We start from the raw sequence: 26,831 nt of genomic DNA on the forward strand, positions 1-26,831 counted from the left end.
TTTATAAAGATGTGTTGAAATGAGAGATGAAATAAATTGGTGATTTTTCTCATTGCTTACTTTTGTTCAACTCACTGGAGTTTGGTTCCTGCCCCTCCTCTCAATGGCAACCACTAGCCTAACAATCCCAGGACAACCCCTGCCCTCATGTGCTCCTTGGTGGCTGCAGCCCCTGACCTTGGCCTCCCTGCCTGTCAGAGTCCTCCCCACCCTTCACCACGCACCGTTTTTTCTACTCATCCCATCCAGCCCATCTCCTGACACCCAGACCATGGAACGTGCGCCAAACATTCTCTCTGAAATGTCCAGGCCACATTTCCTAAAACCCTAAAACCCTGCTTTCACGGGGTCCCTCTCTTGCAACAGAAAAAAGGTAAAGTCCAAACTGTCAGTCTGGTGCTCCAACATCTTCACAGGAACTCAACTCACTTTCCTCCCAACCATCTTGGCTGAGCTGTCACCTGCCCAGCTCAGAGCTGGCTCCATTCCCCTCCCCGCCAGCCTCAGGTCTTTCTACCCAGCTGTACCCTCCTCTCCTTTAAAGCAGCCCCGTGAAGGGATTTACCAAGTGTCTCAGCTCTTGTACTCATCCATTTACTAACTTAGTTACTTTCCTGTTGTTGTTGAAAAATAGTTGATTTACAATGTTGTGTTAGTTTCTGGTGTGCACATAGTGATTCAGTTACACATATATACGTGTATATTTATATTCTTTTTCATTCTAGGTTATTACAATATATTGAATATAGGTCCCTGTGCTATACAGTTGGGCCTTGTTATTTATCTGTTTTACATGTAGTAGTTAGTATCTGCTAATCCTAAACTCCTGATTTATCCCTCCTCCTCTTTCCCCTTTGGTAACCATAAGTTAGTTTTCTATGTCTGTGAGTCTGTTTTTGTTCTGTAAATAAGTTCATCTGTGTCCATTTTTAGATTCTACATATAAGAGATATCATATGGTTTTTTTCTTTCTCTTTCTGCCTTACTTCACTTAGAGTGACGATCTCCAGGTCCATCCATGTTACAGCAAATGGCATTATTTCATTTCATGGCTGAATAGTATTCGATTGTGTAAATATACCACATCTTCTTGTCATCTGTCAATGGACATTTAGGTTGTTTCCATGTCTTGGCTATTGTAAATAGTGCTGCTGTGAACATTGGGTGCATGTATCTTTTTGAATTAGAGTTTTCTCCGGGTATTAATTGACTTTTTAACCAGTATTTACTAACTTACTCAGTAACCTCAACTACTCCCAAAAAGGAATTGAAACAGCTCTGAGATTTATTGCCTTTTGGTAAATTTGCACATAATAATTGTTACTGCCATTTTCATGGTGTTTAATAGTTTTACAAATGTTTTTATTTACATTAATGAATGTAATATTCATAATCCCAGGAGCAAGGCATCATCATTTTCATTTTTCAGGTGAGCACTTGGGTTCTCAGAGATTTTAAGTGACTTTCCTAAAATCACACAGCTGGTAAATGGCAGACCCAGGAATTGAACCCAGTCTTTTTTAACTCAAAGTCCAGAGCTTTGTTTACTCTATCACCCCTTCAGACATCACTGATCTACTGGCACTGTTGGCTATCTTGTCAAATATTAACTTCCCCAAAATAACCATAAATTGCATGAGATCAGGGGCCATCTTTTCTTTTTCATATCTGATATCCTCCTTCACTCCAACCTGGTGCCAGCTGTGGTGGTTCAATATATATGTTCATTAATAAATCCCATGATGGATAAATTTAAAATATCAGTGGCTGATACTTACTGAGCATGTCATGCACTCCAGCCTCTATTTTGAGCACTTTAAAAACATTAACTCCTCTAATTTCCACCTCAGCCCTATCAGTTGAAGCTTTTATCATCCCCATTTTACAGCTGGGAACCATGAAACCCAGAGAGATTAAGTAACTTGCCTGAAGAACTAGGAAATGGCTGAACTAGAAAGGAAACCCAGGTGGTTTAGGCTGAGTCCCAAGCCCTTGCTCAACGCTGGCTCTGAGAGCAGGCAGTTTACCGAGCTCTGTGACCCTCTGTAGGGTTGGATGGCCATGGTCTTACAACCTAAATTCTAATTTGGAAGAACTTCAAGTTGTTGTTTGTTTCGCTTGAAGTTTCTGGAATTATTTCCTTACCTTGAATATAGAGGCTAATTCGAGCCATTAAGCAGGAAGTAAATGCATGGGTCTGGCTACGTGGGGATTCATCTGGCCCGGGGACCGTTCATGTTGGCGGGAGGCTGGCAGGGAAGACAAGCTGTTCCTGGGGAGGCTAAGTGCGGCTGCCCCGAGATGTGCTGTGGTTATACTTCTCACTGATCCTCCTCTGTGTTCTTTCCTCTCTTCTCCCTCCCTTGCACTAAATGAATAAGGAATTGTCCTTCCTCTCTGCAGCAGCTGTATTTAACGAGTGGATAAATGTGAGTACCTTTGTTGGAATTAGTTAGGATTGGGAATGTATGTCATTTTAGAAATTTGGAATGCATATTATAGAAAACGCAGCTGGTGAGGGGAAGGGCACATGTCTAAAGCAGTGGTTCTCAGACCTGACTCCACTTTAGAACCCTTTGGAACACATTGTTTTCAATGGCCGTGCCTAGGTTCCTACCCCTAGACCCTCTGATGTGATTGAGCAGAGGTTTGACCCAGGTATCAGTGTATTTTAAAACTTTACCAGCTGGTTCTAACACACAACCAGGGCTAAGAACTTCTGGCCTAGGATAAGCTGGGGGAGCCAATTCTTCAATTAATCCAAATATACAAGGATAGCTCATTCACCACAGAGGTCTTTTTTAAAAATCAGCGTAGTTCATCATCATAATTCACCAAGTTAGATTTGGGATTCATAGTTGTAATACTATAATATTTCATGTGTGTTTCGCTCTCAGCCCAATGTGTCCAGAGGAACTCTTCCCTCTCCCTTGGAGAGTTCTGTAACAAAGAATCCAGTCCCCACCCTCCCCAATTGTCTGAATCTCTGTCATCTTTGCCCAAGTGACCCAAGGTGGCAGGTTCAGCCAGCCATCATGACAGATGGTTTGTCCCCTTCAAGAAGACAGGTGCCCAGATATGTGGTGTCTGGCCAGCACCCACTCCAGGACAGCTTCCTGTTGCTTCTGTGTGGGACCTCTCTGACCCCACCACAAGGAAGAGCAGGGAGGGTCCTGTTTTGTGTGCTGATTTCCATATGAGCTGACCCCACACGCATCAGCTTGCTCAGTGGTGTGCTGGACCCAGTTCATTCTAGCTCATGAGAGCACGTCTTTCCCAGCCCCACTCTCAACGCTGTCGTGGTGGTACTTGATCAGCCATGGTGGGAGTACTTACACCACAGGAATCAGTGAAACTACAAACCAGTTGCTAAGTATAAGCCCATCACTTCTTTTACCCAGAACTAACTGTGGGTGAGTAGATAAAGTTTGATTTCAGGCCTCCAGTCTCTGTTTTATGCGGAAACTGTTCTGTAATCATCTATCATCCTTATTCCAAAAGCATCCAAAGATTCTCAAGATTCTCTGCACATATGCACACATACATATGCACACACATGCATGATTCTATCAAAACTGTTCTCTGCCTTTTCATTTAGACTAAAGGGTAAATGATAATGACTCGAAGTGTGACCTGATCAGGAAAATTTGCCTTTTGACAAGGTTCACACATTTAAATAAAAGGAGTGAGTCTCAGAAGGGAGAATGAGGCATCAGCCGGTAGGTGGGATGCATTTGGGAAAGGGATCCCTGGGACCTTTCCAGTATCTGTGAAACTGTATCACATGGGAAATTATCATCTCTGTGTTGTCAGCCCTATTTGTCCTCTAACATGAGTCAGGCCACTTTGTTTTCCTTCTGTGATTCAGAATGCTTCCCTCCAACCCATGCTATCAGCTGCCTCAAACCTCACTGTCCTGGTGCCTTCCCAGCAAGCTATTGAGGACATGGACCAAGATGAGAAAGCCTTTTGGTTGACCAAGAGCAACATTCCCACCCTAATAAAGTAGGCATCATGTATTTTATTTCTCATGGTAACTTAATGGCATCAATGTGAATGAAGTTCAGTGGAAGGAAGCCACGTGGTCCTTCAGGTCTGTGGGACTGAACATATTCTAGGATCTTTCACCTCCGTCCCCCATTATGGAAGCAGTCAATTTTATTGACAGCCAGCTCTGTGCTAACTGCTTTACAGACAACTTAGTGAATCCTCCCAACCACCCCATGAAATAGATATTATAATTATTCCCATTTTACAGATGTGGAAACTGAGGCACAGGGTAATTAACTCACCCAAGGTGCCATGGCTGATCATTGCAGGGGGAGATTTTGAATCTGGTGTTCTGGCTTCAGAACCTATTCTCTTAATTCAAAATGCCACTGCCTCAAGCACTGATATCTCACGAGAGCCCTCATGGACTGTTGTTTTAGATACCACACGCTACTAGGCACATACGGAGTGGCAGACCTGCAGGCCTTGTCACCTTTGGACATGCTGGCAACGTCTTTGCAGGGCAACTTCCTCCACTTGGCAAAGTCAGATGGGGTAAGAGACCACCATATTTTTTTTTGTTTTGTGGAAACGTGACCTATGTTCACATTGTACTTTTAAATTTTTTCTGTTATGGACATTTCCAAACCTGAGCAAAAATAGACCTAGAATAAAACCTCCATGTAGGTATCAACAATTATCAACATGGGAAAAAAATGAAATAAAAAGAAGAGGAATAGATCAAACAGAGGCCCCTTTACCTGTATAAATATGGAAGAATATGTAAAGAATTTTGATTGTTCCAACACAAATCTAGAGTGACTTTTAAAAATCTGTATCCCCAGATAACTTGTATACAGAAATTTTAAAGTTCACAAATAAAATTAGAAACCGGAGACTTTGAAAATAAAAAAAAAAAAAAAATATCAACATGTATTGATACACACACACACAGTTACTCTGTAGCAGGGATCCTATAAAATCTGGCTCTCTGCCCACTGGTTGGCCACAGGCTCTTCATGACAGACCACAGACTGATCCAGAAAGGCAAATCTTTCAGTTCTTCTGGGTGAAAGCTGTGCAGTTTCACAACGTTGATTTTTGTGGTTTCCTCTCCTCTTCTCCCACCACTGCCCTTTATTTGAAATTCCTCCAGGAACCCTGGGTGCAGAGGGGGACTTGCATCACCCTGAACATTGTGGTTGGGAGCTGGTTACTGGCAACCTTCTAACTAAGTTGTTACAGATTACTACAGTTTCATATTAAGTTAGAGTCGGTCAACATATATCCTTTGAACACCTACTATGCGCCAGGAACTGATCTGAGTGCTGGAGACAGGACAATGCACAAGGAGGAGCAGGGTACAGAAGCTCACCTTGTGGCACTTACTTCAGTGTGTCAGGGACTTGGATTCGGTCTTCCGGGAGGAAGCTGGCTGCCCTGCTGCATGTGGTGGTGTTTCACAGCTCCTTCTCTGAATCTCACAAGATGAAAATGAAGACTGCTGGGAAGGGAGAACTGCCACTTCAGTGGAGCATGTGCCACAGTCAGAATGTTTTAGAATTGCTGCTCTGAAGCATTTCTGCCTTCCTCCTCATCAGTGATGGCGCTGTGAAAAGGCTTGATGCCTAGACTTACCCAAATGTATGTGCTTTATCAGAGCATTCCTTTTAGAAAGCGGAAAAGAGTTACATACAGTTGCAGGGACTTGTGACATCTTATGATCATTCTAGAGCATCGCATACATATATCAGACAATGGCTGGTTTTCCACTGGTGTTTTAAATCATTGATTCTATTAGCAAGCATTAACCGAACACCCACCCTGGTCAGGCTCATCCCAACTTCTGTAGTTTCAAAGGTAAGTCAACCAAGACCTCTGACCTGGAGGAGCTAACCGTCAAAGACACAGTTGTAATGAGTCCTTTTTTTTTTAATTCTTATTTTTTATTGAAGCATAGTTGATTTACAATGTTAGTTTCAGGTGTACAGCCAAGCGATTCAGTTATACATATATGTACATTTTTTTTTCGGATTTGTCCCATTACATCTTATAATGAGTCTTTTATTATGCCTGATATAAATGTCCCCTGTAACCAAAAGAGATGGGCAAGGTGGCCAGGAATGTTTGCTTCAGAGCTTCTGCTGATGTGCTCAGGGTGAGGCAAGTCCCCTCTGCACCCAGGGTTCCCAGGAGGAATTCCAAACAAAGGGAAGTGGTGGGAGAAGAGGAGAGGAGACCAGAGAGAGTGGAGCCCAGTTTTGTCATGGTTGGTGGGTGGCTGTGCGAGTGGGCAGGTTAGGTGTTCTTAGCTCCATTCCCTCATGTAATTAATATTCCTGAAAAGTCAGTAACTGTCTGTATTAGTTTGCTAATGCTGCTATAACAAAGAATGACAGACTGGGTGGCTTAAACAGCAGAAATTTTTGTCTCACTATTCTGAAGGCTGGAAGGCCAAGGACAAGGTGTGGGCAGGGTTGGTTGGGTCTGAAGGCTGTGGGGGCAGCAGCTTTCCCAGGCTCTCATCTTGCCTTGTAAGTGGCTGTCCTCGTATTCACAGGGTGTTCTCCCACAGAGCTGTCTGTGTCCACATGTCCTCTTCTTATAAGGACACCAGTTTTACAGGACTAGGGCTCACCCTGCTGACCTCATTTTAACTTGATGGCCTCTGTAAAGCCCTTGTTTCAAATAAGGTCCCATTCTGAGGCTCTAGTGGTTAGGGCCCCAACATATGAAGCCGGGGGACACAATTCAACCCACAACACTATCTACAGTGTTTTTCCAACTGCAGGGTCACCTTAGTGAGCCTCAGCCACCACTTTTTTTAATGAGGTAGAGTGAAGTGGAAGAGAATCAATGACCAGGTATCTCCCACATGGTGGAGGAAAGTATTGTTTCATTTTAACTTTGTATGTGTATGTGTGTGTAATGTCAAATGGCTCACAATTTTAAAATATTTCTGTGTGTCATGGTCCAAAAGTGTGACGGTCACTACTGCTCAAAAAGTGGAACACCCAGAAATAATTTCAGTCCCTAGGTATGCCCTATAAGAACTCACCTTCCCACTGTGGTTTGCATTTACAGAACATCACAATTGAGGGAGCGTCCGTCATTGATGGTGACAACGCAGCCACAAACGGAGTGATACACATCATCAACAAGGTACAGAATCACACCCTCCCACACAGATAGCCCGTCCCCTCCCTGTGTTACTTATCCTCCTGCACAGCATCTTTTGGGGGAAGAAATACTCAGCCTCAATATAAAAGTAACCTGTATTATACTTTATTACTTTTATTTTAAAACCATTTAGTGGCTCTACTCAGTAAGACTCAGTTACTGTTTACTTAGCCTGTATCCTCCAATGGGTCCTATTTAAAGTGTGGCCACATGCATTATATTACTTATTTATGAGAACATCTTACAAGAACCTTAGTATAGGGAAGTCATACATCCTGATGGGATATAATCAAGAACTAGAGGAGAGGTCGCTGGTTATGCATCACTTCTCCTCTCCCCCATCTGCATTAGTGTGCCCTAGAAAAAAATGGGAAAGGGTAGAAAAAGTATTGAGAAATTTGTAAATTTCTTCTAAGATGTGATTCAATAGTATGCAAAGGTATGAAATAGGATAAAAGTTTAATGGGAAGTGAGATTTTAAACTACCCTATAATTTTCAGTTACTATATTAAGATCTTCATTTAAAATTAAAGGAGAATTTAGGATAAATTGGGAAATTCTGAAAAGTGGAAGAATAAAAAAGATAATTAACTAATTTAATTTTAAATAAAATTATTCTCACTTTGCACTTATATACTCACTTTTTTAAGTTACAGAAAACATTAACTATTTCTGTCCAGAAAAGAGGCTTTTTGTAAGACTTCTGAGTGCAATACTTTGTAAAGACATTGCGATTCTCTTGTCTTACCGAAAGGCTCTAGAGAATACAACACTTTTTTGAGTAAGTTATATGTCACTTGCAGGGAACTATGCTGGGCTTATAGCTTCATTTATCAAAAGGCAACAATCCTTATCAGTACTTTTCTCCTCCAATACTGGCTTTCCAAAATACTAAAAAAAAAAAAAAAAAAAAGCTTTTTTTTTTTCCTTTTTCAATCTAAAAAAAAAACTTTTTAGAAAAAACATAAAGTTACGTTTTCTTCTTCTTACATTTACATTTTTGATGATCACAACCTCATTAGTAAAATGGTACCTCAACCCATCTCCTATACGGAGCGTTACTATCACGGGGGCCAGCCCCAGACCCATCTCCTCCAGGAAGCCTTCCCTGATCCCCACAGCCCCTATCACCAAGGTTGACATAGTGCCAAGAGGGTAAGTTCTAGGATCATACAGAATGTGGGTTCAGGCACAGCTGTGTAACTTCGGGCAAGTTACATAAGTTCTCTGAACCTCATTTTTCTTCCCCTGTGAGGATGAAACAACACCTTCTCTCTGAATGTCTGCTGCCTAGTGAGACCTCAGTAAATGTTGTTTTTATTCCCTCTTCCTTCCTCTGAAATCCTGTGGGATTTCTTGATCTGGAACTCATTTGGCTGGCATAACTGTGCTCGTTTGGACAGTTGCTCTTTATGGACTGGGTGGTGAGCCCCTGTATGATGGCATGTCCTAGAGGGGTGGAGCCGCATCTTCTCCGAGTCCCTCAGCAGCATTACCACCTCGCCTTGTGTACAGTAATATTGGAACGATTGACAGCCTGCTAGGGCCAGGCATTGTGCCAAGTACCATGCATCACATTATCTCATTTGATTTTTACAACAACCCTAATAAAGTACGTGCCATTCTCCTCACTTCTCAACTGAGGGTCCTCTTGGTTAAGTAACTGGATTGAGGAAGAAGTTTATGTGAACACAGAGATTCATGGATGTGTGTCAACTGTTCTGGGTTGCACTGGCTCCCTAAGCAACTCCTTCTGTACCTGTCCATTGGACATTGTGTTCACCCTCATCAGGGCCACCATGAACAGTTGTGCGGGGTTTGCCCTGTCTAGAGGTGTCTGGTCTAAGGGTGGTGTGGGGCTGAAGTCCAACCCACTTCATTCCCCAAGCTACACACCCCTGTTTGGTCTTGCAAACTATCAGAGAAAAGGGTATGATTTGTAAATTTTCAGAGACCCTCATAATCGCATATTGTGATGTGACTTGAACCTGTGTGTTGGAGAGCAGCAAATCCTACCAACATAGGCTAACAGAATTTTGGGGTTTTCTCTCCCAGGTCCTAGTTCCCCAGAGAGGTCTAACTGGCTCCTTACCAAACCTGCTAACACGGCTGGACCAGATGCCTGACTATTCCATCTTCCGGGGCTACATCATTGCAAGTATCATGTTCTCTGCATGGCCCTCTGCTCAGGTTACCTGGGAACGGGAGTCCCTCACACAGTCCTGCCTCTTTCCTTCACAGCAATACAACCTGGCAAGTGTGATCGAGGCTGCTGACGCTTACACAGTGTTTGCTCCAAACAATGATGCCATTGAGAGTTACATTCAGGAGAAGAAGGTCGCAACTCTGGTAGGTATTAGCAACAATACCCTGGGAAATTATTTCCTAGAAATTCAAACACGTAACATTTTTCAATCGATCAACCATGTACATTTTACTCTTTCATCAAAACTTCTTTGTCAAATCCAGATATTTAACATAAACTTGTGCAGAGACTCTGTGTACGCAAACCTTCCCCAGGCTAGAGCTGCTCATATATTTAGTTCGTACCCCTGGAAGCACACACTCAGGCTGTATACACAAGGAGGCAGGTGTCCCAGGGACCTAGAAGCATCTTCATGGCTGCCCCTCCTCCCGTCCCTGGCTTCTCCCTGGTCTCGCGCAGCAAGCTGTCAGCAGCTGGGACCTAGTGGGAGTGGACTGTCTCTGTCGTCCTCCTATTCTGCCCTTCTCTATCTTCCCTGGTTCCTAACATCTGGGGGTAAACGTCAAAATTTATCAAAGGACTTTGTGAAATAATAAAAAGCTCAGTCCTGCCACTCTGGTTCAGAACCCTTGGAGGGATCTCCATTTTCTGAATGACTAAGTCTAAACTACCTCCCCAGGTACTTAGGGCCTCCAAAGCTCGCCATAATTACCTTCTATTCAGTGCTGACTCCAGAATTTCCATTTAGAAGGATCCCAGGGGTTGTCCCACCCCTAGCCCATAGTGAGAGGACAAGTTTCAAACTGTGTTTGCACAGCTCTATTTAGGATGACTGAGATGAGGATGCTAAAAAGATGTGGGCTGATACTTGAAGTCCCCCTAAGCCACCCTTGGGCTCACTGATGTCTCCCACCCATTCTCTGCAGAAACCATATGGTCTAACCAGAGTGATATATAGACCCTAAAGAAGGCAAAGGTGTGTTTGGTGCCTTTGCTCCTATGTACACACACATGCACACACATATAGACACACACACCCTCAGGAAGGCTGCCCTTCCTCCTCCTCCACCTCCTGACTCCTCCCTACCCATTCTTCCAGTCCAGTCTCACCTCCTCCGGGAAGCAGGCTCTAGACACTGGAGCTGCAGTCTCTCCTGACTCTGACTTCAGACTGTTGGTACACCTTTCAGCACGTAGACACCCTGGTGTAAGGAATTGTCTTTTCAGCTGGGTGGGTCTTAGCTCTCTAATTAGATTACAAGTCTTTGAAGGGAGGAACGGTCTCTTCGATTTCTGTAACTGGCATGTTGAACAAGCAGAACTCCTGGGATGGAATTGAAAATCGTCTTTACTGTGTCTCCCCATCCCTTTGAACCTGTTCTGTGGGGAATATTCTTTTCCTGCCCTGGGATAAAACCTCAGGCAATCCCACAGTCTTTCTGCTTCCCCCAAAAGTTGCAAACACACTCTCACTTAAGTTAAAAAAAAAAAATCCAGCTCCTTGTATTAGTCAACATTTTGAATTAGATTTAAAATTAAATCTTCTTCCCTCACTGTTCAATGCTCTTGCTTTATCCAGACAGTAAACTAGAGGGGGCTTGGTCCTTGAATCGATCAGGGTCCATCAGGAGACAGAAAATGTACCAGGGAGAGTTTAATATTATGAATTGTTTATTGGGTATAAAGCTATATAAGTATAGTTGAAAGGTTAAAAAAAAAAGAGATATCACGGAACCATCTATGACCCCAAAGGCTGGGGGATCAGAGGGAAGAGGTCAGGATAACTAAAGCTTAGAAACATAGGGGAGCCCCCAAGGAGCTGTAACTCAGACCTCAGAGGACGGGGTGCCATTCAGCTGGTGTCTCTGACCTTGGAGGAGGGTCCAAGACCCAGGCCTCTAGGATGGGGCATTGCCCAGCGAGTGCTGGCATCTTGGAAGAGGGAGGGACATGATAAATCCAGTCTGGGAGTGACAGGCATCAGCTACCACTGCCTTGGTGAAGAAGTAGGCTGGGGGATGCCCATAGGACCAGAAAGCACAGAGGAAGCAGAAATCCTGCTCCCCAATTCTGCTCCAATGGGCCTCACAGTCTCCTCTAGCACTTAGCGCTGGCAGAACCTAGCAGGAGCACTGGCAAATGGAGAGGGCAGACTGTGGTCCCAGCCCCAGCCGCAGAAACGAGGTAAAGGGTAGCTTGGAGCTGAGAGACAGTAACTTAATTTACCTTCTCTCGTTCCCCATATGAGGCTTCTAGTCCCTTTCCTGATCTCACTGAACTCAGTTTTAGCCTCACCAGGTTTGCAGTGGAGGGGCAGGACCTGTTAGTGATCAGGAGTAGACATTAAGAGGGTAGGAAGGTTGTTACCTCACTGGTACCATCTTGAGATGCCATTGCTCTCTGGGCCTGGTAAGTGTCTCAAAGCTCCCTCGCTCGCTCTCTCTCTCAGGTTCTTTGGAGGCCACCACCATCCCTGGTGGTCTCATACTGTACCTGAGTGCCTGCATCTGTTCCTTCAGCCACTTATTTCCTTTTTTCTGGGGAGGCCTGTCTGCCCTCCTAGACAGCCATCTATAGGATAAGACCTAAGGCACCAGCTGTCTCAGACACAGCCACCCATCTGGTCCATGCACGCCCTCATCCCAGGTCAATGCTGGGGCTGCAGGGCTGTCCCAGGGTGGTGACAGCCTTCCTGCTCCACTGGGGATCAACCCACCGGGAGTCCCTGGCCCAAGACTGCTCAGGCCTGAGCAAGACCCCACAGACCACCCTCTCTGCAGGGGACACAGCTCTAGCCCTTGGCATCATCCCATCAACCCTCCTCTCATGACCCCTGAGATGAAAGGCAGGATGGGGTGGAGACTCTTCACAGCAGTTCTCACCAGAGAAACCAACTTTAAAATCCTGTCCTCGGTCTGGGTTTTAGGGTCACATAATTAGTTCTTCACCATCCGACATGGAAAGTTTGCGAGTCCTGCAAGGTGCTCTGTCTCAGGTTTAGTATTTATTATCCATTGTGCCCTGATGCCTCAGTCAGAACTTCCAGATCAACTGGCTACTGCTCTTGCAACCCCCACAGTGCCCAGCACAGCGGGGTAGCCCAGCTAGTGCCCGGGGCCTGGCCTGTGGTTGACTTTCTATCCTATGTGTCGTCCAGGAGGAGGATGTACTCAGGTACCACGTGGTCTTGGAGGAGAAACTGCTGAAGAATGACCTGCATAATGGCATGCACCGGAACACTATGCTGGGCTCCTCCTACCCGCTCGGCTTCTTCCTCCGCAACGACCAGGTGCGGTCCTCTCCCTGAAACCGGGCGTGGGTGTCTCCCGTCATTTGCACTCACTTCTGAATCGGGCACTCCCACCAGCACTTCTTAAGCCTTGTCAAGGGAAGATAGTTGTCTGTGTCTCGCTGGAAAGCACTGACTCAGCCAGGCCGTGAGGCTCCCCCCAACTCCCCCTGTCGCCAGCCCCCGGATAATCAGTGTGGCCCGACAGATGGCAGAAATGGATCCCAGCAGTCACAGGTGCCCTTCTCATACCAATTCCCAGCAAACCGACAGACAGTCCCCTAGCAGTCTCCCAGATGGACGGGAGCCTGGCAGCAAAGGTTACCTCCCAGGAAGTGCCATTGACTCCAGGGTCTGAGGAGAATGACATACAAACGACCCAACAGCCAGATGGATGAATGTTGTTCTCTCTGCTTTATACATTTGACACCACGTCAATGCAGCACAGACTGCAGTCCTAGGGCCAAACGACCCCCACACCTGTACGCCAGCACTTCTCTCACACGGCCGCTTAGCGCTTAAGATGTTCAGAACCCATAAAAAGGAAGTAGGGAGATTATATAAAAGTCTATTTAATTATTTCAGACATCATGTGGGAGGATCAATCTATGAAAACCCAACAAGAAACAATGTAAATCTAGTAAATTCTTATAAGAAAAATTAATAAAAACTGTTTAATGTAAACTAAACGCTAGATGAAAGTGAATAAAATTTAATTACACATTTTCAAGCAATAATATTCTTTATAAAAATGCAGTTTAAAAACCAATTTTCTCAGTGGTATCGTCATTGAATCACAAGTAAATTTTGTGTACAGTTTTTTTTTAACATGCTTGAGTTAAAAATAAGTCTGGTTCTTCATTACTTAGGGAATAATCTAACTCCAAATATTTTCCTCTGATGCCTGCAAATATCTTACCTATTGTGTCATAATTTTGAGAAGATCCTTTTAAATACATTTTATTATTTTTCCAGGTAAGGCAGGTTTTTGTTTATAAAGATCTTACATTTTTGTTTTTGTTTTTATGTGTATCATCTTTAATTTCACCATGTAGAAATGAATATTCCCATGCAGATACTTGAATCAATTTCAATTCTATCATGTTTATTTTCCATTTGTTTGGAAAGCCTTTGATCTAGAGTTTGTTGGGTTTTTTTTTTTAACAACAGAGGCTTTATCTTACAATAGACAAGTAGTTCAAAGTTATTTACAATATACAGACGACAATAGAAGTTTAGCTTTTACTGATACTCATTTACTCTCTCTTAGGACAATGGAGATATAGAAAAATGCTCTCTAAATGAGTAGACTTGTGTTCAGTTCAAACTTTTAATGCAGCTCGTAATTCTCCAGATACATCTTGCAATAAGAACAATTCAGACTTTTTTTTTAATGCCAAGTTAATAGTATTACTGCATCAGAAGTTCTGCTATTTTGATATTTTGAAATAGCTCAGCATATTGGAATTCTACAGATTTGTGTTGCACTTACCATTTGACACCAGGAATGGCTCCCTGCTTCTTGTCCAAATCTACACAGACCCTGGACCCTTCTGTGGACCTGAGCCATGATTTATCCCAACATCCAATGGAAGTTCATTTGACTCCAAGTAAATCATAAGGGACTTTAACATTCAGTGGAAGTTCAAGTTTAAAACACTTAGGAAGAGTCACTTTAATCTTGATGCAGTGGGGAGTTTGGGGGATGTTGTTAATTATTTTTAAACCCTTGTTAGATATAAACTTGACATCGGTTTAGTACCATAAAGAATACCCCTGTCTCCCAACCTCAGCCCTGGCTGCACCTACACACACACACACAGCCCCAATTTTTCAAAGAACCATATGTTTTCAGTTATATTAGTTACATTAATGAATTAGTGGCTTTAATAATTTTGCATTAAGCAATCATTAAGACATCCTCCCACGAAAAATCAAAACAAAACAAATTACAACTCAAAGTTGATTTTGAGTTAGCAGCATTTAGATACTGACTTAGTCCCTGTGTCTTGGATGCTTACAGACACAATAGGTAGAGACAATACAAACATACCATGAACCTCAAAGAAGCCCGAAGGGAAACATGGGGTAATTGTGACCTCTGAGCAGTCTCCACACACAGGAAAATGATGCGAGCTGGTGGAACACTTTTTACAAACCCTGAAACACTTCAATATGCTAGTTATTTTTATTCTGATATAACAATCACTTCACCTTACTGAGTGGTGCTTGCCAGTTAACCAAGAAGTAGAGAGATGCTGAAAGGACACTGAGTTTCATTCTCCACGTCTTGGTTTTGGGAGGCTTCCACACCTCCAGGACCGCCAGTGACCAGCACCGTCAAGCACATCCATGGAGCCATTTTTCCAAGGGCACTCACATCATGATCATGAGTCAGAATTTCTTAACAAAAACCAATCATCTGAAGGAGAGAGAGAAACCTTAGAGATTACCTGGAACAATCTCTTCCTTTTGCAAAAGAGGAAATTGAGATTCAGAGAGGAAAAGCAGCTGGCGCAAGCTCACACAGCTAGAAGGCGCCAGATGCAGGGCTGTTACTCAGACTCCCTTCTCCTGGGCCAGAGCTCTTCCCACTGCAGTATGCCACCTTCCAGGTGAATACTAGAGTACCTCCTAGGCTGTTGTCATACTGATACCCATCCCCATCTTCCCTATTTCCCTTAAAATGACTATAAGAAAAACTTAGAATTAATCCTCTTGTTCACAGCTCTACGTAAATGAGGCCCCGATAAACTACACCAATGCAGCCACTGACAAGGGAGTGATCCATGGCTTGGGGAAAGTTCTGGAAATTCAGAAGAACAGATGTGATATTAATGACACAACTGTCATCCGAGTAAGTTATAGCCAAGGCCAATGATGCAACTGAAGAGTGCTGGCTTCTTGTTTTATAATTTTGAAAGCACAGGACTCATGTCATAGAGTGTCACAGGGTGAATATCCTTGAAAGCTGAGGTGTGTATTCAGCCGTGGCTCTGCAAAAATAAGTGAGACTAGTGCCCTGCATGTCTGGGAAAGGCTGCCCGCAGGGCTGTGTTGAGCAGGATTCTGAAGCTGTGGTCTTCCTCGAAGGAAAGTATGCCAGGCCTGGCAGGAAGGGGGCACGGTGCACCCATGGAAGGTTTTAGCCAAGCCTAGTCTAGTTGGAGTGAAAAGATGGAAATGGATCCTTTCAGTATAATACAGGATGCAGTAATGGAGACTTTTATCTCCATGGGATAGTGTAGGATCTTTCAGTGACATTTATTGGGCACTGTTTACATGCCAAGCACTGCTCTAAGCATTTTACGAGTATTAACCCATATAGTCCTCACAACAACCTACAGAGAAGGTACTATTACTATACCCATTTTGCAGATGGGGAAAATGAGCCACAGAGAAGTTAAGTAACATACCCAGGATCACAGAGCTAGCAAGTGTCAGAGAAGGAGTTTAAGTTCAGGCAGTCTGGCCCCAAAGCCAGAACTGTGAATGACCACACTCTCCCGTCCCATAGGTGCCAAGCTAAGAACTAGTCACATTGGCTTCCCCCTGTTTTAGGAGCAGGTCACACTCGAAAATGTCTGTCATTCTCATCTTGTGCTCTTTGTTTTATAATAGTGTATGTTATCTCCACGCTGAACCCTCAGCTGGACCATGTGCTCCCAAGGCTGAGCACTGTGTGTGATGCATCATTTACTCTCAGAATCTGGCCCGATTCACTAAAAAGTGGGTTTTCAGTAAATGAGGATTGTTGTTAAAGGGATTAGGACTTAAATGAGAGAAGACCTTGACAGATTACAGGATTATTAGCATCAGAAGTATATAGTGGAAGGGGAGGAGGGAACAATTAGGAGTTTGGGATTAGCAGATACAAACTGCTATATATAAAATGAACAACAAAGTCCTACTGTATAGCACAGGGAACTATATTCAATATCTTATAATAACCTATATTGAAAAAGAATATGAAAAAGAATATTTGTGTGTATAGATATGTATGACTGAATCACTATGCTGTACAATGTAAATCGGCTATACTTCAGATTTTTACAAAAGTGTATAGTGAAGACAGCAACGTGCCAACATCCAGGACTGGGAGTAGTTGAAGTGCTTGTCTCAAAGGACATTAAAAGAATTGATCAGATGGGCTTCTGATTTTCAATTCTATACCTTAAAACCTTCAGCTTGGAGGTCTGGAAAATATTTGCAGCCTTGTTTGGAATAATGATAATAACTATGAAATGTTCACTTTGCCTCTGTTTTAACAAGGGAAAGTGTGGGAAGTGTCCTCAGCCAATCTGCCCATTTGGAACTAAACCACTAGTAAGTATTTTGCCTGCTTCAATGTAATAGTTTACAGATCCCAGGGAGGTCCAAATTAGAAAATAAATCTCAAGCATATCTCATTTCTTTGCCCTCATTCCTTCACTGGGTTTTAATTTAATTTTACTTTCTATATTGTATGCATCTTTCTGAAGTCTTGAATCCATTTTTTTGGACCAAAGTAAAATTTTCATTAATAAATAAACAGAAGCAGCATTCATTTCAACCAATGCACACGCAGGAAGGGATTTTTCACCCTCTATGTCTTTCATATCTCAGTAGCCAGTTGAGCACTGGAGCAGGAGATCTTATCAGAGGAGGCAGACTTCACATCCACACCATATTCAGCCAGGATGAATTCCACCAGCCTGACTCCCTTTTACAGTGGAAGTTACAACTAACTTGCTCTAAGAAACACATGACAGACTTGGGGGGAGGTATATGTCTTTGAATTAATTACCCAAGAATAGTGTTTTTTGTAGCTATTTATTGTGAAAGCTACTTCTTTTACATGAATTTACTGGACGATGCCCCAACCATTACAAAGAATAAACGCTCACGCACCCTCCACAGCATGACAGTAATTTACAACAGTAAAAACACTGTCTCTCACTTGAGTTTTCATTTAATCTTGAATATTGTGAGTCTTTGTAAACAGCCTTAATCTTTTCTGAGGCCAAGGCAGAATATCAATCAATCAATAGAAACCAAGCCTCAGCTCAATCAATGTGTGGTGTTAGAAGGACATTTTTATCAGGTTTACACTAGGATTCTATCTGGCTTGAGTTCATCTTCTAGAGAAAAGTTCTTTTTACAGATTACCCCCCAAAGGTATAATTATCTTATATTTTGCCACCTGGTGTTCTGGCAGCCAACATTGTGTTTTGTGTTTTCTGTCTTATGAAGCAACTCCAAGAAGCCAGCCCCCTCCCTTCCCAGAACATTTCAGTTAGAGAGACAGCAATGTATCACCCACCTACTTGCTTTTAGAAACTGAAAAACTTTTTCCTAACTGAGGAATATAATAAATAATATAATCATTCTTATTTCATAGGGTGAAGAGACAAGGAGATGTCTGTATACCATTTATTTCATGGGCAAGCGATCCCTGTTCATTGGGTGCCAGCCAAAATGTGTGAAAACTGTCATCGTGAGTATAATGATTTAGTCAGCCTTGTAATTATTGCGGCAGCATTGAGAAATTTAATGTTGTACTTTGCAAAGTGCCTTTGCCCGTATCCTTTCTGCCATCTCCTCTTCTTCCTCCTCATTATCTTCATTACCATTGTCATTCAAAGTAGCAGTAGTGGTAGCACTGAAAGTCAGGACAGCTCTCTAAGTCAGCACATTGGTGAAAGCTGCAGTATTCCATTGCGTGATGAGGAGATCGAGGGACTGAGAGGCTAAGAGGATTTCCCTGTTCTTACAGCAGGGTGAAATGCCCTGTGTGCATGCTTGTAAGCAAAAGAGAAAAGAAATGGGCAACTCCTTAAGGAAAGAGAACATGCATTTAGAAAGTGGGACCCCAGAGCTAGGTACCTCTGAGCTGTTGCTTTGCAATCTGCAGGAAAATTCCTTATGACATCCTGCCCTTCTTTCCCAGATTAGACATAGCCCCTGCTTACCATATAGAGGCAAGGTGGTTTGGCTCTTAAGGTGTGGATCTTGGGGCTGACAGGAGATTTTGCCTGTTAATCCACTCAAGGATAAAGGCAGGCTCCCAGAGCTACCTAGGGGGATGACAGACAGTAAACAAGGAAGTAAACAAGGGTTTTATTTCAAATCAAGGTGAGATCCATGAAAGTAATGTTCTTTAGATTGAGGGGAATCTAAAGGAATGTTTCTCCAAAGAAGCTGAGATCTGGAGAGGGAGAAGGAATTAGCCTGTTAAGCACAGGGAAGAGAGTCCCAGGAAGAAGGGGAGCTGTATGAAGACCCAAACAGCTGGATGTGTTCAGGGCTGGAGGACCAGTGTGGCAGGAACCTGGTGAGCAGTGAAGCCTTCCTTGATGGGAGACATAGGCAGGCTCATGCCATATAATACCGGGGAGACCATTTGCTTTTGAGAGGTGTAGCAATTATGAGGATGACTATGCTTTAGAAAGATACTACCAAGTTGAGAATTCCTTTAAATAAAAATGGAGTATTCGTGGAAGCATTTTTAAATAGGCCATCTAGCATCGTGCTAAACAGGATCTTCGTTAATACACTTACACATATTAAGATTATGGACCAAGTGGATGTTGCTAGTATCTCTGGGAAATGAGAATATTTTTTATACCTTGCTGTATCGAGTAAATCTTTTATAACTAGTATTTACTGATTTTTAATCAGAAACGCAATAAAACCTGGTTTTCCTTTTGAAAGAAAAAAAAAAAAAAAAGAACAAAGGCAGGCCCAAGGGCTTCCCTGAACTACAAGAAAGTCATTCACAGAATGTCAGAGGGCTCACCCACCTGGGCCTCCCACCTTCAGCACCAGATGAAATAACATACAACGCAAAGGGTCCGAGTTTGGGGACGGCGAGGGCCCCTCTGGCATTTCTTGGCTTACTCTTTACTTTGTTCCTGCTGCCTCTCCTTTCTCACTTTTCTTCATCCTCTACTCCTGCTTGCCTTTTTCCTTCCCCTCCTTCCCACCTCCTCGGCAGAAGCCTCCATGCTGTTCCTGGCACCCTTGGGAATTGCATAGCCTCACCTGGTTCTCAGGGGACTCTGTCCCCGGTCCTCACAATCCCCTCCATGTGGGGTCAAAGCTACAGGCACACATCTAGTCCCACCTGCTGGAGTTGTGCACCTCAGCTGGATGAAACCAGAGGGTGGAAGGGTAGCCCTGTCCCAGTCCAGCCCGGTCCTTCCGTTCCAGACGAGAGAATGCTGTGCGGGCTACTTTGGCCCCCAGTGCCAGCCCTGCCCAGGGAGAGCTGAGAACGTCTGCTTTGGGAACGGGATCTGCTTGGATGGAATCAATGGCACGGGCGTGTGTGAGTGTGGAGAGGGCTTCAACGGGACGGCCTGCGAGACCTGCGCGGAGGGCAAGTACGGCATCCACTGCGACCAAGGTGTGATCCCTCGCCCCACCCACCCAGGCGGGCTCCCACAACCAGCCAGATGTGCAGGAGAAAAGAGTGACTCTGCATGCGCTCCCTAACCGCTGGCCTCCAGGGCAGGCTGGGATCCCCTGTTATCACATGAATCACAGGAGCTTCTGTGTTGTGTAATCTGCATTAGCAGGGATTCCACACAGTTTCAGCCACTAACCTGGACCTGCCAACCTACCCACATTTCTGCATTTGCCTGCCTGCACTGGTCCTCATGGGTATACTCTCAGTTTTGGACATCACTCGATAGTTTGAAAAGCAGCTCTGTGCACATTAATTCATCTAATACACACAGAAACTGTATATACTTGAGTAGTCTGATCTCTGTTTTACAGATGAGGATCTTAAGGCAAAGAGGTTGAATGGCTTCCCCCAGGGTCACACCTGATGAAATGTGAATGCATGCTTGCTTCACTCAAAGCCTTGTTCTTGAATCATGTTCTTTGCATGAAGATCAATCTGTTGATTCATCCTCAGCCAGCCACATGCTCTAAGTTTGTTTTCACAAAAATCGTGATCTAGTTTAGCTGAGTCATCTGCATTCTCTCATCCTGACTTTTTTGTGCCCAGGGACAAACACCTATGAGAGGGTTGACTTGGGAGAAGGGGTTTCGTAATCCATGAGAAAACAAAGTATTTTTTCTACCTTATAGTAAAAACCATACCATTAACCTGGCTATCACTGTTTTCTCATTAGTTAGTCAAAGCCAGACAAAGTCAGTATGTAACTGAATCATTGTAATCAGGCCCTATATTATATAATTGGCATTGTAGTGCTGATTTTTTCTATGTTATATGGAAGAATTATCTACCTACACTTATGCAGGATTTCCTCACCTAGGATCCATAGATGACCCTCACAGGGTCCAGCAAACCCCCAAGGCTGAATGCTTTTTCCTAAGGAAGGTGTCCTTCGCTTTCACTCATGACACTGCTGAGTAACAAAAATCAGCATTTCTGTGTTGAAGAAGGCAGTGCCATGCTGGGTTTATAGAAACTACTAGACATTTTTCTGAAGTCTACTCTTAGGGAACAAACATGGTTCCATCCCCAGGGGTCCCACATAACCTCAGCCAAGGATACAATCACACTGCTTGGGTCATTGCCCCACAGTGCTATATGTTCCCCAAGTGGCGGTTTTGGTTGAAGCATGACCTGGTTCACATATTAGCCCTCTCTATTCTACCTCCTATGCCCCTGCCCTTCCTGAGAATCCAGCCCTCCCAGTAACAACAGCGACCACCTGGGAGCAGATTGAAGAATTAAGTGCACCAAAGTGAACCTTTGTATTAAGTGATAAATGAGTTGTTGAACACAGGTCAGAAGTCTGACAATGTGTGGGTGTTTTTCCATTTAGCATGTACTTGTGTCCATGGGAGATGCAATCAAGGACCCTCCGGGGATGGCTCCTGTGACTGTGACGTGGGCTGGCGAGGAGTGAAATGTGATAGTGGTAAGAGCCAGCCTTTCGACACTTACGATCTGTTCTTAGCCTCCCTTCTCAGCAGCTACATTTTCTTCCTCTAAAATAGAAATGACATCTTTATGTCTTCCTTTGGCAATAAAGTAATTCCTGCTTGCAGCAAAAAAGTTTATAAAATAGAAGCAGAAAGAAGAAAACAAAAATTACTCATACTCCCAAGACAGGGAAAAAACTAGTCTTAGTGTTTTGTTTTAGCCTTGCAACCTTTTTCTAGGCATATAGATGTGTGCGTGGGGCTGTATTCTACACAGTTTTGTAACCTACTTTTTCGCTTCACAATATAAAATCAGTATCTTTCCATGTGAATAAAAATAGAGAAATATTTTTTCTTAATTTCTGCATAATATCCCATTATCTGACTACCATACTGCTTAAAATCAATTTTCTGCTATCGCAAACAATGCTGCAATGAGCATCATATATACGTGTATGTGTGTGTGTGTGTGTATAAATATACATGTATATATTTGTATTTGTCTTATTAAATAATTTTGTTAAATTCCTTCAGATGGGATTTCTGAGTTAGAAGTTTGCACTTTGGGGGAAAAGTTTGCTGCTTATTGCCAAGTTTTCCAAAGATTATATCAATTTGTTCTTTCACCATTGGGGTCTGAGCAGGCCCATTTCCCCCACCCCCACTTCTCTGATGGTTCCTAATGTGCTCCAGGTTAGAGTGATGAGAAGGAAGAGAGTTTTAGGCTGAAAGGAACTCCTGGAATAGTACAAAGAAGTGGGAAAGCTCTGCACATTTACAGAATCCAAAGACTGCAGAGTGAGAGGAATATAGGGAAAAAGAGGGAAGTCAGATGAGGACAGGCTAGAGGTATAGGTGAGAGTCAGATCCCCAAAGGCTAAGGATGGTGGACCTTCTGCTAAAGCCAACGAAAAGCCTGTCAAGGGTTTTGAACAGGGCAGCAATCTGATCTGATCTGTTCTGCATTTTAGAAACATCATTCTGACACTAGTTGGAGAGAGTACCGTCTGGAAGCAGGTATCAGAGTCCCCCTCTTCCGGAGTAGGGGCTGGGGATGAGTCTCAGATGCCTGCCAGCCCAATGAGGGCTCCAGGGATGTGGGGTTGTCAGAGGGAGTGCTTTTACCCAAAGCTCAAGGTGATGCTAAAATCAAGGGAACACAGATTTGACTGAAACACTCAAGTCAGAGATGCAAATGGCCCCAAGACAAGGAGACATTCTGGAGCAGATATCAAATGCTGGGGTGCAGAGCCAGGGTTTAAGAGGGCCTGGGAAAGGGGATTAGGAAGCAATGGGCTCACATAAACAGGAAGACAGCCTGGGAGAATCCCTAGAATAGATCAACGCATCAGTGACAGCCAGGGATAATCTGGAATAATGTATCATAAATTACCCTTGGCTATCATTTATATGCTGATAAAAGCATGGTGCATGGGAGAACCAACCACATTTAAAGGGACAGGGAACAGCCTGGAGGCTGTGACAGGTTTTCAGGAGGCAGTTAATCAGTCTGAACTAACACAGTGGCCTGACCATGGCAGGGAAAATGAAGGCACTTCATTGTCAGATGAAGTAGAATCAGGAGCACATGGCGACTGGAGCTGCAGAAGAAAGGAAGAGGGAGGGAGGGGTCAATTGTGTGGATGGTGGATCGATTTAGGAAGAGAAAGTTGGGAGGTAGTGCTGTTTGGGGGTGGTTGGGTTTGAGGTGCCAGAGAACATCTGGGTGGAGATGCCCAGGAGGTGTTAGCTCATTCATTCATTCATATATCAGGTACTTGCTGAGCTGGCATTCATCAGAGGCTGGCGGTACACTAAGGACTCTGCACTGAGCAGGGTGTGGTCCCTGCCCCAGTAGTTTGGAGTCTGGGGAAGATGCTGACAGGTCCCAAATGCTGTCGCTGTACAGCAGGCAGTTGGATTTGTGGGTGTAAGACTCAGGAGTGAGGTTGAGGCTAGAGATATAAATGTCAGTAAGCAGACAGACATGTATAACTTTGCACCATGAAGGGGAAGAAAGCAGGGCCAAGGACAGGCCACCAGACTGCCTCCCCTTCCTGTTCTCTATTGTGAAAGCAGACCCCAGCCCGCCCCCAGCTGCTCACCCTCTCAGCCTCCCCCTCCCTCTCCCTACTACCAGATGTAAATTATTCCAGCCCTCCGCACCCCCACTCCTGCTGCTCCCCTCACCAGTAGCCTTGTGATCCATCTCTTCCACCTGTCCTATTTCCCTCCATTCCAAACTCCATGTTGCTGCCAGACAGAACTTTCTAAAACATAGGCATCTTAGTCCGTTATGGCTGCTATAACAGAGGACCACAGACAGGGTGGCTTATAAACAATGGGAAGTCATTTCTTACAGTTCTGAGGCTAGAAGTCTGAGATCAGGGTGCCAGTGTGGCTGGGTTCTGGTGAGGTCTCTTCTGGGTTGCAGACAGTCATGTTCTCATGTTCTGGCAGGAGTGATAAGGGCACTCTCCAGGGTCCCTTTTCTAAGGGCACTAATCCCATTTGTGAGGACTCCACCCTCGTGATCTAATCACCTATCTAAGTCCCCAGCTCCTAATACCAGCACATGCAGTTTCAACAGATGGATTGGGGGGTGAAGGGGTGGAACACAACCATTTGGACTATAGCAGTATTGTTTTCCACCCTCTCCCCAGGACTTGACAACCTGCTATGAGTCTTCATTGCCTCCAGGAGAAATACCTTAGCAGGGTGCAGTACAAAGCAATTCACCAGCTGGCACTCACCCAGTTTTCTAGCCTGGTCTCCAGTGCACACCCTGTACTAGGAGCTTCTGCTCTAGTAATGGAAGTAAATGTTCAGTTGTGTTCCAAAAATTGTGGTATAGGAGTGCAAAGCAAAGTGCTTCTAGACCAGACTAGACAAACTTGTCCACTTACAAACTCAGTCCCAAGCCATGTCAGACATCACTAATTAATCATTGCACTCCTCCGTCTGAGGCCAGCCTAGGGCCACCAACTCCATCCTTCTCAAAAGAGTGTATTACATAGTTACTATCAATTAACTGAAGTTGGCTCACAGGTTTAGAGCAGGTTTCAGAGAGGAGAATCTAAAAAATGACTGGAATTTCAGAGACAGAGAATGGAGAGAGGTTTCCAGTTTCAAGGACTAGCACACATAAAAGCAGAGAATTGCTTTGCACCTACTCTAGCCCATTGGAGCCTGTAAATGTTCCCTCTGACACAAAACAGACCACTTTTGCAGCCAGGTCTCTGTTTTTGGACTTGCTCTGCAACTTGGCCAGACCTAATATTTCTTTTTCAAAAGCTCTTAGCCTGAGCAACCTGTCCAAAGGGTGCTTTTTCCTCATCTCTTAACTATTTCTTTCTGGATCCTTCCCTGCCAGGAAGTATCCATTAGCTGGGCATCCAAGAGCAAGAACCTAATGCTGCTCCAGGAAACTTAGGAATTAATTCAGCAGATAGGTAGTGAATACTTGCTGTATGACAGGCTCTGAGCTATTTCTGCACATGTAAAAAAATTTTTTTCATATTATAATTAGGTGTTTGCTTATTTGTATCACTTCATAACAAAATGATGACAGACTAGAAAGGAAAAAGAACATAGAAAGTATAAATAAAATAGAAAATCAAGCCCGAGAATGGGTGGTGCATCCTCACCACCTAGCATGGGTCCTGGTACACAGAGGACACTCCATCGGACATTTGACCTACACATTTGGTTCTGAGCTTCCTGGAAGCCCAGGTTAAAAAAGGTTGACGTGGTCACATACATAGTTTTACATAGTTCACATGATGCATGACCTTCTGAGGAAGTAAATCTTTTTCTAGCACCAAGTACTAAAAGAAAGCTCTCTAGTGGGGTTTAGTAAAGGAGGGCTGACACACTACCTGGTTCTCTTTCTCAGAGATCACAAAAGACGACTGCAAGGGGACCTGCCACACCAGCGCCAAGTAGGTACCTTCTGGGCCCCCTTTGGGGGTGATGCAAAGGGGATTTTTTCCTGAGTGTCCACTCAGGCCCTGTCCTTAAGGGAGCTGTTTCCTGAGACCATTTCTGAGGATTTATGGTATATTTAAGTACGAAATGAATAATAAGGCCACTGTCAGCTTGCTAGATCCAGGCTTTTGAGCAAGTTGCCACCTGAATTGCCTGGCATGTTGGCCAAGTACCAATTGTTACTCAAGCTCAAGCCAGAAGGACTCTCTCACAGAAGCACAGGGAGCCCAGTGGGCCTTAATTTTATCAAACCTTACTCGTGATTCACAGCCTAGCCTTATTTCTTTATACTTCAACTGCGTACTCCTGACTCCCAGAGAGGCTTAGTGGACTAATTAATTATGAGCCCAGCAGCTGGAGTTAGACCTGAATTCAGATCAGCCTCTGTTATGTCCATAGACTGCATGACCTTGAGTCAAGTATTTAATGCCTCTAAGCCTTGGCTGCTTCATCTGTAAAATGGGAATAATGATAATACCTACTTGTTAGGGCTATGGGGTATTGTGTGGGTTACATGAAGGAATGTGTGAAGCACAGCTCAGAGCACATAGGAAGCTCTCTAAAGATGGGTAACTACTGTCCTTACACTTGGGCAGGTGCCCACCTACAAACACACGCTCTGCATTTTGCGTGATTGATGACTGCAGCTTTAGCTGCCCTTGGCGGGGCTGTGCTAGGTATAGATTCTCCTCCTAAGCCTTCAGTGAGACCTGTGAGTGCGTCCCAGGGGCAGGAGCTGGGATGCTGGGGATGAAGGGGTATTGTGAGCCCCATGGTGGGGTGGGGTGCATTTTTGTACAAACACCACCTGCCCTTTATCATTGCAGCTGCCTTCTCAATCCGGATGGCACAACCTCATGTAAATGCGCAGCAGGGTTCCAAGGGAACGGGACAGTCTGCACAGGCAAGTGAAGAAGGAATTTGCTGGGAGAAGTGTAGCGTGAGCTGTTGAGAGATCTGTGCTCCTGCAGGCTGCATGGGCAGCTGCTGCCAACAGTTGATACGAAACTGGATGTAGCAGGGCAGCTGCTGGTCTTTCCATTGTTTGGGTCAGCTTTTATTTCTTTCAACGTTTGTAGTTTCCAGATTGTAAGTTTTATACTTTGTTAAGTGTATTCCACAGCATTTTATTCTTTTTGATGCTATTGCACTGGGAATTGTTTTCTTAATTTCATTTTCAGTTTGCTTGTTGCTGCTGTATAGAAATACAATTGATTTTTGTCTGTTGATCCTAAATCTTGCAACCTTGTTGAACTTGTGTATTAGTTCTAATTGTTTTTAGTGGATTCCTCAGGA

The 26,831-nt window shown here is 44.0% G+C and overlaps 1 protein-coding gene across 1 annotated transcript in view; it reads left to right on the top strand.

Moving 5' to 3' along the window:
- Positions 1–26,831, top strand: part of STAB2 (stabilin 2) — a 133,698-nt gene that overhangs the window by 65,497 nt on the left and 41,370 nt on the right. The window contains exons 28-41 of the mRNA XM_031462915.2: positions 2,382–2,429; positions 3,869–4,005; positions 4,431–4,545; positions 7,075–7,152; positions 9,226–9,324; positions 9,412–9,519; positions 12,534–12,665; positions 15,394–15,522; positions 16,938–16,991; positions 18,046–18,141; positions 19,857–20,052; positions 21,449–21,544; positions 25,444–25,489; positions 26,363–26,439. Of these exons, the coding sequence (XP_031318775.2) occupies positions 2,382–2,429; positions 3,869–4,005; positions 4,431–4,545; positions 7,075–7,152; positions 9,226–9,324; positions 9,412–9,519; positions 12,534–12,665; positions 15,394–15,522; positions 16,938–16,991; positions 18,046–18,141; positions 19,857–20,052; positions 21,449–21,544; positions 25,444–25,489; positions 26,363–26,439 (1,411 nt within the window). The remainder of the gene's footprint in view (positions 1–2,381; positions 2,430–3,868; positions 4,006–4,430; positions 4,546–7,074; positions 7,153–9,225; positions 9,325–9,411; positions 9,520–12,533; positions 12,666–15,393; positions 15,523–16,937; positions 16,992–18,045; positions 18,142–19,856; positions 20,053–21,448; positions 21,545–25,443; positions 25,490–26,362; positions 26,440–26,831) is intronic.

Source organism: Camelus dromedarius, chromosome 11, assembly GCF_036321535.1.
Source record: "Camelus dromedarius isolate mCamDro1 chromosome 11, mCamDro1.pat, whole genome shotgun sequence".
Lineage (NCBI taxonomy): Eukaryota > Metazoa > Chordata > Mammalia > Artiodactyla > Camelidae > Camelus > Camelus dromedarius.